The 12049-nt window shown below is 52.3% G+C and overlaps 1 protein-coding gene across 1 annotated transcript; it reads left to right on the forward strand.

Annotated features, from left to right (window-relative positions):
- The first annotated feature begins 3221 nt into the window (after positions 1–3221).
- Positions 3222–4318, forward strand: LOC113940246 (zinc finger protein 239-like). Its single transcript, XM_027631359.1, has one exon. The coding sequence runs from the start codon at positions 3248–3250 to the stop codon at positions 4316–4318; it is 1071 nt and encodes a 356-aa protein (XP_027487160.1). The 5' UTR covers positions 3222–3247.
- Positions 4319–12049: the final 7731 nt, after the last annotated feature.

The raw sequence follows: 12049 nt of genomic DNA on the forward strand, positions 1-12049 counted from the left end.
TTGGTCCTGCTGCCCCTTGAGCATCTGCAGCTGCTGCAGAACCAGGCATTTCATCAGCAAATGTGCAGCTGACACCAAGCTGGGGGTGTGTTGATGTGCTGAAGGCAGGAGGGCTCTGCAGAGGGACCTGGCCAAGCTGGATCCATGGGCTGATTCCAAGGGATGAGGTTCCAGCAGCCCAAGGGCCGGGTCCTGCCCTTTGGCCACAAGAAGCCCCGTCAGCCCCCCGGGCTGGGGCCAGAGTGTCTGGAGAGCAGGCAGGCAGAAAGGGAGCTGGGATGGGGATGGACAGGAAGCTGAAGAGGAGGCAGAGTGTGCCCAGTGTGATGTTAGAAAAGCAGAATAAGTTCTAGGATGGTTGTAGAAGGAGAAAGAAGCCCCCAGGCCAGTGCAGGCAGGCAGCCCTCAGCTTGCACCTCATGTCCCCTCCCTGCAGGTTCCTGTCCTTGAGCCCAGGCCCTGAGGTGAGGCTGAGAAGTGGCCCAGAGGTGAGCCCAGAGCTGTCCCTGAGGTGAGGCTGAGAATAAGTGCAAGGCAGAGGTGCTGCTGAGGAAGGAGAGCCCCGTGGTGGGGAAGGCACAAAGCTGTGTTTGCCCATCCCCGAGCAGGTGCTGTGTCCATCCCCTGTGTGCCAGGTGAGCTGGGGCTTTGCTGCAGAGCTGCGGGCGCTGATTTGAGCGGCTGCAAGTGCTGAGCTGGTGGCACCCAGGAACACAAACTGTGCCTGGCCACGGAGCCTGCAAGGAGGAGCAGAGACAGCCCTGGCAGTGTGGGGGGCCAGGTTGTCCCTGTGCCTTCCCCTGCAGGCCCTGGCTGTCCCTGCTGGGCCCCTGTCCATCCCCATCAGGTCCCTGCCCGTCCCCCCCGGGCTGAGCTCCCCCCAGGAAGTGCCGTGGAGCTGAAGCTGCTGCCATCCCCCCCCTGCAGCCGCTGCCCCAGCCAAGGGAGCAGCAAAGGCAGGGCCAGGAGCAGAGGCAGCAGCAGGGGAGCCCTGGGGGGGCCGGGAAGCTCTTGTGTGGGGCAGGAAAGAGGCGCTGGGCACGAGGCCGGGGCTGTGCTGAGCAGGCCCAGCCCTCACATCCCCCCAGCCAACGCCGGCTGCCCGGGGGGCTTGGGAGGGACCCCCAGCCCGTGTGCCCCACACTGAGCTGGCAGAGAGAGAGCCAAGGGACAGGGATGTGGGCAGGGCCACGGGTGAGGGACAGGCAGGGCCATTGCAGGGCCACGGTGAGGGCACAGCCTGTGGCAGCAGAGCTGCCCAGGGCCGGGGGCAGCCGGGGGTGTTGGTACCAGGCAGTGCTGGGGCTGAGCAGAGCACGAGGCCCCTTGCAGAGCCCTGGAGCAGCCTCCCACTTGCCAACCCCACCCTGGTGGGGTGACACTGTCCCCTCCCTACAGCACACTCCTCCAGAAATCTTTGGTGGGGGGCATTTTGTGTGTATTTCTGGTTGCTGATTCCTGTTGGGGACGTGAGGGACCCTCTGCAATCCCATCCATGGGGCACAGTCTCCTCTCCAGAGCTTGACTCACTGCAACCTTTGCAGGGAAATCTGTACTGGCAACCTGAGTATGTCCTAACCCCCTGCACTCCCCCCAGGATATTTTGGACAAGTTTCCCCTTCCCGGGCACTCGTGGGATGGGGGGTGATTGTTCTCCTGCTGTTGCTGCTCCGCCCCTGTCCCTGCCCTTCCTGCCGCTGTCGGGTGAGCGGAGCGGCCACGATGGGAAAGGGGCGAGAGAAGCGAAAAGAGCGGGTGGGACCCCCAAAGGGAGCACAAGGGGCTGTGGGTCACCCCCAAAGGGAGCTGGGGGGAGCCGGGGTTTGGGGGGCCAGTGGGAAAGGGGCGGGAGAGGGGGCTAAGGGGAGAGGGGACAATGGGAGCAGGGTTACCTTGGCGGTCCCTCCGTGTCCCCATGCCTTGATCCCTGGAGAGCAGGGGCGGCTGGAGAGAGGGGGGAGCTGCGAGAGCCCCAAGAGCCTGGAGAGAGGGTAGCTCGGGCCCCCTGTGCTGAGCCAGCAGTTGGGGCCCTGCTGGTGGTGCCAAATTGCCCCTGGTCAGGCTGAACCCAGAGTCTGCCAACCTGTCAGGGGGCCCGATCCACAACTTGCTCTCGTTGCCCTGGGGCAGCCTCTGGTGTCCCCCCCACCTGTGGGGCTGTTTGGTTGCCTTGGGCACAGCTGGCCCTTGTGCAGGGCTGTGCCCCTGGGGGCTCTTGGGGGTGGGCAGGAGGTGTTTTTTGGGGGTGCCGGGCTGGGTTGGTGGCAGAGCCCCAACGCTGGGCGGGGGGATGCGAGTCCCCCCCTGTGTTGGGGGTTGGTGTTGCTGGGTCAGGCCCCGCCGACTCCATTGTCAACCTGGTGCCGGTGGGGGGGACACAGCGGTTTTGGGGCCCCCTGGGAGTGCCGGGTGTGGGTGTGGAGCCCGGGAGCTGCTGAGTGTGGAGGGCGGAGCGGGGTGATACCAGAGCTGGGGGACCCCTGCCAACCTGGAGGGGGGAGCATGGAGAGGGAGGAGCTGGGGGACCCCCGGCAGCCTGAAACGGGGGGTGCGGAGAAAGGGAAGCCTGGACAGTGGGGACCCCTGGAATCCCCGGGACAACAAGATGGAGAACCTGGAGAGGGGGAATGTCTGGGAACGCGGCACCCTGAAGGCGAGAGTCAGAGGAGAAGGGACGCTTAGGATCCCCAACACTCCCAGCATCCCTAAGTGGGAGCCCCAGCATCCCAGACAGGGGAGACCCTCTGAACCCTAGAGGGTAGAGACCAGAGAGGGAGAACTTCTAGGAAAATGTTTTGGGGGTAACCTTCATATTTTGGAGTATTTTTTGACTGGATCTTAACTTTTTGCAGTTTGGGGGGGTGAGGGTCTTCTTGCTATTTCTGAGGGATTTTTTTCCTGAATCTCAGTGGTTGGGGTTTTTCTGGACTGAATCTTCTTGTTTTGGAGGTTTTTATGGACACAGGATGCCCGGTGAGTTCTAGAGATGGACTTGGGCAGGAGGAACCCCCAAGCCAACACACTCAGCCCTTGTTTTCCCCCATCAGGATTTGTCCTTCCCAAAGCTTGGGCGGATGGAGGAGGAGGCTGCGAGGAAGAGGAAGATGCCTTGGGCCCCCCAGGCAGGTGAGGAGGAAGTCAGTGGCCCTTTGGGCGGGTGTTGTGCTGGCTCTGTCAGCCGAGCATGGCCCCGGCTGCAGGACAACCCCGCTGCCGCCGCCGTCCTGCCGGGGCCGGAGTTGGGGGGATGTCCTTGGCCTTCCCTGTGGGCCGGAGGCAAATCCCCTCCCTGTCCTTCTTGCTTCCTGCCCCAGGCCCCGAGCTGAGGACGGAGAGCCCGGAGGACAAATCCCCCCTTGAGAGCCTGGTGGGAGAGGCCGTTTTGAAGGGCTCCCCGGCGCAGGAAGGCAGCGGGGAGGAAAAGGGCCGGAGATCCCCCCGCAGGAGGGACTCCAAAGCCAACCCAAGCTGCTCTAAAGAGGAAGTACCCAACCTGTGCCAGGAAGGCGGCCGGAGCTTGAGGCGGAGCTCTGACCTGGTGGTCTCTGAGCAGCCTCCCGGCAGAGAGAAACCCTTCAGGTGCTTGGAGTGTGGGAAGAGCTTCAGCCTGAGCTCCAACCTCTTCAAGCACCATCTCATCCACACTGGAGAATGGCCCTACACATGTAGAGAATGTGGGAAGAGCTTCAGTTACAACTCTACCCTCCTCACCCACCGTCGCATCCACACCGGGGAACGGCCCTACACATGTGGGGAGTGTGGGAAGAGCTTCAACCAGAGCTTCAACTTCCTCACCCACCAGCACATCCACACAGGGGAACGACCCTACACGTGTGGGGAATGTGGGAAGAGCTTCAGTGACAACTCTAACCTCCTCGCCCACCGTCGCATCCACACAGGGGAAAGGCCCTATACATGTGGGGAATGTGGGAAGAGCTTCAGACAGAGCTCCCACCTCTGCAAACACCAGCGCATCCATGGTGAACAGCCTTACACATGTAGGGAATGTGGGAAGAGCTTCAGTGACAGCTCCACCCTCCGCACCCACCAGCGCATCCACACCGGTGAACGTCCCTACAAGTGCTTGGAATGTGGGAAGGGGTTTCAGACCAGCTCAGATCTTCTCAGGCACCAGCGGGCACACACAGGGGAGAGGCCCTTCCGCTGCACCAACTGTGGGAAGGGCTTCAACCGGAACTCCTACCTTGTCATCCATCAGCGCATCCACACTGGGGAGAGGCCCTACAAGTGTGGGGAGTGTGGGAAGAGCTTCACTGACAGCTCTGCCTTCAACAAACACCAACGGACCCATCGGTAAGAGTAGCACTACCAGTGCCCCAACTGCAGGAAGAGCTTCGACCGCTACTTCCACCCCGAATGAACTCCCTGATGGGGAGGCAACCCCTGGAGTCCAGTGACTGTCAGTCCATCCCTTTCAACCACAAAGGGCCAGTCCCCTTTCCCAGGGGCAGCTTCTTCCAACAGAACCCTTCTTGGGGGGGTGTGTGGAGATTCCTGCCTTGGCTGGGGATCCCCCAAGGTCACTCCTGGAGGTTGAGAGCAGAGATCTCCCCACGAGCATTGGTCTGGGGGAGTTACATCCATCTCTAAATAAGAATTATTTCTTTTTGCCAGCTTTAGTGGAATTGCTTCAACAATTGCTTTAGTGTAGAGCATTGTCCTATCTTATCCTGTACTCCTGGTTGTTTTAGTGTTTATAATCATCATGACTGGGCTTTGCAAAAGAAGATTTGGGAAGGACTCTACTCATTTGCTGCAAGCGCACTGGTGGCTCAAAAAGGCCAATGTGAGATAGACAAGTCCAGTTGCAAAAGGCACAGCAGAAAGACTCCTTGGATGGTATCGACAAGACACGGTTCTTTCTGCGTTGTGTTTTCTCCTTGAGAGTGAACCTGTATGTGTTCTCAAAAGAAGCAGCAGCGTTATAGATGAGGTGTCTCCAGACCTCCTGATTGGAGGCCAGAGTAGACCAGTGATGACGATCTATATGACCAAGGCTGAGATGTTGTTTCAGGGAGTCCTTGTATCTCCTCTTCGGGGCTCCTCTCATGCAGCAGCCAGTGGCAAGTTCACCATGAAGCACGATCTTAGGGAGATGGTGATTCTTCATCCTGGAGATGTGCCCTGCCCAGCACAGCTGTGTTCTCAGCAACATGGCCTCAATAGTTGTGATTGCTGCTTGTTCTAGAACAGACACATTAATCACAGAATCTGGCCGGTGGATGTTTAGGATTGTACAGAGACAGCGTTGATGGAAGTGTTCTAAGAGTCGCAGGTGGTGGCGGTAGATGACCCATGATTTAGACCCATATAAAAGAGTACAATGGCTGTGTAAATGCTGGTCTTTGTACTTTTCTTCAGGTGTTTATTTCACCAAACTTTTATGGAGTCTTCCAAAAGCTCTCTATGCCTTTGGTAACCTGTTGTCTATCTCTTTGTCAATCCTACTGTCCTAGATAATTAAACTGTTGGACTGATTTGAGCTCTGATTTGCCAGTGGTGATGTGGGGATGATGGAAGACTTCCTGAAGTGCAGGTTGATAGAAAACTTTTGTCTTCTTCAGGCTGACTTCTAACCCAAAAAGCTCAGCAGCCTCTGCAAAGCAGGATGTTAAACGCTGCAGAGCTGCTTCTGTGTTGGAGATGAGGGTGTCGTCGTCAGTGTAAAGCAGCTCCCGGACAAGATGGTTTAAGGTCTGTGGTGGAGGGAAAACGGTTTTCCCCCTGAAGCTATAAAATGGTAAATCCCCAGGGGGTGGTGACCCTTGAAGTTTCGAGCCAATGAACACTTCTGCAAAATATATACGTATCACAAGCAGAACGGAAGAGAAGGTAGTTGTAGTTGTTATTGAAGAAGTAGCCATGTTGTAAAGCCACCAGAAGTGAGGGCAGGAGCCCCCTGGGGGGCTCTGGCCCCCCAGCCCCCGGCTGGGGCTACAGGGACTTGGAACAGTGTTAGACTGGGCTAAGTGCCTGTAGCTAGAAAACTGAAAGAGTTTTCTCCACCTTGAGTGGGCAGCAGGAGCAGCAGCACAGACAGCAGTGAACAGAGGCTATGGCTAAAAGCCAACAGATAAGAACTGAACTGGAGAAGCAGCAGCAAACAGTATGCAGCCAAGGAAGACACAAAGTTGTCTGAGAGAGCCAAGAAAGAGAGCCAGCAGGAGAGAGAGCAGACCTAAGCTCTCCAGACAGTTTTTGGGGTAAGAACTGAACCAAAGACCCCCAAACTCCATGGAGACCCCTCCTAGAAAGGAAGGGATGATGAACTTTTAGTCTTGGGGTATGTCATGGTTTGAGAGCTCTAAAAAAATCCAGTTCCCCAGTCCAAACCCCCTCCCACATGTTAACCCGGTGTGAGATGGTTTCCAGACACTACACAAAACTCAAAATGGGGGAAAGGGAATATATTACAATGACTGTACAAATAAATACTACAATACATTATATACAACCTTAGCTATCTCTACCATGACATAAAAGTATTTACAATGGATCAGATCTCTTCTCCCCTCTAAATAAAAGTCCAGGAGGGAAGAAGGAAAGATCCTTTCCACATTTACGGCAGCAACCTCTCTTCTGTCTTCCATGCAGCAGTTGTAACTGGATTGTTGTAGCTGGATCTCTTTTCAATACGCAGGGGTCTCCTTTCACCCCTCTCGCCCTTTGACTCCAAGCGAAGGTCTCACCTGTGGACTGCCAGCAGGGACAAAACTCGCTTCACCACAGGCATATCACGAAGTGCAGGGATATCTTCATGAACGTCCCTCAGGGGATTCACCTCTTAGTTGGAATGTCTCGGGCAGCTTTCAGTTGAAAGTCTTTGCCTCAGAAGTTCTACCAGAGCTTCTGTGCTCTGTCTCAAGCAGCGGGGGGGGGGGGGGGCAAGGTCACCCTCTCCGCATTCCTACTCCGTCCCGGTCCAGCTTTGCAGGGTGCTTTGAACTTTTCAGCTTCTCTCTCTGGTGCTGCATGTTGCATTTTAAGACTTCCATCCAGTAGGAGTCCACCACCCCAACTTAAGAGGAGTCTCAAAAGGGTTTGGGGGGTCTAGTTCAGTTCTTACCCCCAAAACTCTGTGTAGAACTTAGTCTTGCTCTCCCTCTCTTCATTAGACATCTCTGTGTCTTCTTGCCTGGCTGCAAGCCGCCTCTGCTGCTTTCTTATCTTTTGGCTCTCAGCCACTGTCTCTGGACGCTGCTTCTGCTGCTGCTCTGTCTCTGCTCACTCACGGTGGAGAAAACTTCTTCAGCTTTCAGCCACAGGTACTTAGCCCAGCATTACGCTGTTCCAAGTCCCTGCAGCACCCCCCCCCAGCCAGGGCTGGGGGGGCCCAGAGGCCCCAAGGGGCTCCGAGCCCCTTCCTCGTGGCCTCAGAAGATGGCTACCTCTTCCACAACAACTAACAACTATCTTTCTCTTCCGTTCTGCTTGTGATATGTTTATTTTTTGCAGAAGCGTTCATTGGGAAAACCTCAAAACTTCAAGGGTCACCACCCCCTGGGGTTTTACCATTTTATAACTTCAGGGGGAAAACTGTTTCCCCCCACCACAGAGTGCTACAGCACTACAAAAAAGAACTGAAAAGCTCAAAGAAAGAATGTGGAGAGGCTGACCTTGCCCCCCGTCCCCGCTGCTTGAGACAGAGCACAGAGCTCTGCAAAGGGAGACATGAATCCCCTGAAGATATGGACCGTCACCAAGACCCCTGATCTTTGTGATATGACCGTGGTGAAACGACTGTGTCCGGGTGAATGTAGCCCATGGAAAAGAAGACCCTCGCTTGAAGACGAGTGGCCAAGAGGGCTTGGATACCCTCTCGTGAGTACTGGCAGAGATCCAGCTACAGCTGCTGCAAGAGAAGAGAATAGATGCCTCCTGCCTTAGAGACATTGCTGTTCTGAGAGTGGAAAAGGATCTTTTACTTCTTCCCTCCTGGACTTTTATTTGGAGGGGAGAAGAGATTTGATCCATTGTAAATACTTTTATGTCATGGTAGAGATAGCTAAGATTGTATATAATGTATTGTAGTATTTATTTGTACAGTCATTGCAATATATTCCCTTTCCCCCATTTTGAGTCTCGTGTGGTGTCTGGAAAACCCATGTCACATTGGGTTGAGATGTGAGAGGGGGCTTGGACTAGGGAATTGGGTTTTTGGAGCTCTCAAACCATGACAAGGTCTTAGCGTGGGCCTTCAGTCGCCTTAGGTTGATTAGGCTTCCATCGGTACGATATCAAATGTAGATACCATCTTCTTCATTGAGGTCTGCCGTGACCCTTTGGAGCATCCTGCTGAAGAAGACTGTGAATAGGGTTGGTTCAAGAACACAACCTTATCTCACACCACTGCTTATTAGAAAGGGCTCAGAAAGTGCATTGCCATATCTGACTTGGCCGTGCTGATCCTCATGGAGTGAGATGATCATTTTAAGGAACTTGGGGGAACATCCTAAATGTTTCTAAATCTGCTACAGACCTTTTCTGCTCACAGTATCAAAAGCCTTGGTGAGATCAACAAAGGTTCCATAGAGACCTTTGTTCTGTTCCCTACACTTCTCTTGCAGTTGTCTGAGAACAAATCCCATGTCTGTGGTACTCCTGTTGGCTCTGAAACCACCTTGGCTTTCAGGTAGAAGTTCTTCTACTATAGCGGGTGTTAGTCTGTTCAGAAGTATTCTTGCCACGATCTTGCCAGCAATGGAGAGCAGAGTGATACCACGGTAATTTAGACAGTCTGATTTATCTCCTTTCTTCTTACACAACGTGATGATGACTGCGTCACGAAGGTCTGATGGTAGTTCACCTGGTTCCCAACAGTGCACCACAAACTCGTAAAATTTAGCATGGAGTGCTTAGCCCCCATGTTTCCAGATTTCAGGTGGAATTCCATCAACCCCAGCTGCCTTGCCAGTTTTCACCTGCTGTATGGCCTTAAGAGTTTCTCCCATAGTAGGGGTAATATCCAATTCATTCTTCACCGGTTGCTGTGTAATGGACGGAATTGCTGAGTCTTGAACTACACGGTTGGTACTGAAAAGAGTCTGAAAATGTTCAGACCATCGATTCAGAATGGAGGTTTTATCTGTCAGAAGCATTTGACCACCTGTGCTGAGTAAAGGGCTTTGAACCTGGTGTGTAGGTCTGTACACTGCTTTCAAAGCCTCATAGAATCCTCTGTAATCACCCAAATCTGCACATAATTGAATCTTTTCTGCTAGATTGATCCACCACTTGTTCTGGATGTCTCGAAGTTTCTGTTGGAGCTTGGTGCATGCAAGACAAAAGGCTGCTTTTCTTACCTAACAAGATGGCTGAGCAAGGTGTGCTTGGTGAGCAGTTAGTTCTCTTCTTCCTCAACAATTCCTGGATCTCTTGATTGTTTTCATCAAACCAGTTCTTGTTCTTCTTGAAGGAGAACCCTAAGGATTCTTCAGAGGACTGCAGGATGCTATTTTTAATATGTTGCCAAAGTGTTTCAGGAGAGGGATCTATGGAATGATCTTTGAGTCTAGTTTGAAGATTTACCTGGAATCTGTCTCTCACTGTAGCTGTTTGAAGATTGTTAACTTGGAGTCTCCTCCTTGGAATACTGCCCCTTTTAGGTTTGAACTTAAAGTGGAAGTTAAGTTTACAACGCACAAGGCAATGATCTGTTTGACATTCTGCACTAGGCATCACTTGAGTATGATGAACATCGTGAACATTTCTCTGTCACACCAAAATGTAGTCAGTGAAGTGCCAATGCTTGGATCGAGGATGCATCCAGGTTGTCTTCAAACTGTCTTTCTACTGAAAGATAATGTTGGTGATGGTGAACTGCTGCTCCGCACAAAACTCTAGCAGAAGGTGTCCATTATCATTAGTTTCCAACACCATGCTTGCCTAACACTCCTTTCCAGGCTTCAAAGTTCTTTCCTACTCTGGCGTTGAAATCACCATGAATAATGATCTTATCATCTGCAGGAACCTTTTGGGTAAGGCGGTGCAGGTCGGTGTAAAATTTATCTTTTTCAGCAGGGTCAGCTTGGAGAGTTGGGGCATATATACTAAAGAGGACAACGTGTTGTTTGTTGTGTAGTGGAAGGTGTAAGGAGATAATACGATTGGAGTGACCTGTTGGCAAATTTTCAAGTTTAGAGACAATAGAGTTTTTAATCATGAAGCCAACTCCTGAAAGATGACTTTCAGTTCTGGATTTACCTGACCAACAGAGTGTATAAGCGGCACTATGTTCTCTAAGGCTGCCTTCCTCATGGAGACGAACTTCACTGAGAGCAGCATGTCAATGTTAAGTCATGACAGTTCATGGGCAATTAGGGCAGAGCGATGCTCAGGACATCCACTGTCTGCAGTATCGAGCATGGTTCTGATGTTCCAGTGTCAATTTGAACACTCCTTTAAAGGCAGGTGTATGCCTTCGTCTCTTTATCTTTATTTGACCACATCAGAAGATGCCCGTTGGCTGCAGTTAACCAAGGGGGTGAAGGGTGGAGATGAGCTTTGGTTAAACCACCTTTTCTAGGCCTCTCTCCGTGTGGAGCAAGGAGTGCTCTCCTTGAAAAAGGCTGCTTGGTCATTCAGGATGTTGCCAAACAAGGCTGTCATCTCTGGGGTCAGCCTCAAGCAACCAATGTCCTGAACCACCTGCATGCAGGGTTGGGTCTGCGGCTTCCAGTACACCTTTCACCTACTGTTTTGACCCTCACCTGTCACTACAGGGCTTTACAGATGTGGATATATCCTTTGAGCTTGCACAGTGGATTTTTTAGGTGAGGCACAGCATGATCAGAACTGGTCCCACCCTCTACTTCGAAGGTTCATCTGCCAGGGCCTAGCAAGCTTGGATGGTGACAGCGAAATCCTCAGGACATAGGTATAATTAGAGTATCCTCTTGGATGGATGACCTTACAGGGCTAAGCGAACTCCATCTGCCTGGGTTTGGAATTAGAGTTGTCCTTCTCCTAGGATGACTGCCGGAAGGCTAGCGAGCCCATCCTGCCCATGGACACATTTTATCTGACCCTTCAGTTTTGAGCTCTCTGGCATGGGAGACCCCACCGAAGGCATGTACCACCACCAGCACAGCTCGCAACCTCATAAAGGCACATAAGCTTCTCCCCCATAAAATGATTTGGATGAGCCTACCTCTCCCTGCTTTTACCCTCCAGCTTCCTACACTCAAACCCAACTTGCTTGGTTTGCGAGGTTTCTTTTGAATATTGTCTCAAAGCTTTTGCATTTATGTCTATTTCCATTAAACCTGAACTTCCCATGCTGGCTTCTTACCTGGGCTCTCCTGTAGCTTTGCCTTTTCTTTCTTTCAAAGCTTACTCTGCCAGGTCTCTCGTGCACACAGTACTCAGATTCTCAGAGCTCCCAACACGGTCCCTACCGCACAACGTCCCACTCCTTTTCGCACTGGTTCCCGACGTCCTTTCTTTAATGATGTCCTTCGCCTGCTTTTAGCTCGGTATGCGACGTCTGGCTTTTTTTTTCTTCAGAAAGTGCTTCTCAGCTTTACAACAAGCTCATGCGAACACTACTGTAATTCTACTTGTTTCGACCAGTTTCTAATCATCCCTGATACAGGGAGTGCCCCAATTCTGGACACCAGATATGGCTTATTAATATAATAAATAAATAAAGCCATATGGACCCAGCTGGTTGGGTGTTCAGCAACCAAATCCTTTATTCAAATGAGACAACAACTTATATATGCACCTCAAAGCAACACGTGACTCCCCTGACCAATCACCATGGGGTATCTCACTGCCTATGTGCATGGGAGTACTTTGGGACTTCATTTCCCAGGATGCCCCTCTGTCATCCTTTTTAAAACCCAACTCCTACATGTAAGATAGGACAGTGCAGTCTATCAAAGTCATTCTATTAAAGCAATTGGATCAAAGCCAGCAAAAAGAAACAATCCTGAAGAAGAGATTGAGGTAACTCACCCCACAATGACAAGTGGTAGTTCTATCTTACTTAACCCCTGGGCAGTGACCATGAAGAGCTGTCCCTGCT

Source organism: Corapipo altera, unplaced genomic scaffold, assembly GCF_003945725.1.
Source record: "Corapipo altera isolate COAL_440 unplaced genomic scaffold, ASM394572v1 61547, whole genome shotgun sequence".
Classification (NCBI taxonomy): Eukaryota; Metazoa; Chordata; class Aves; order Passeriformes; family Pipridae; genus Corapipo; species Corapipo altera.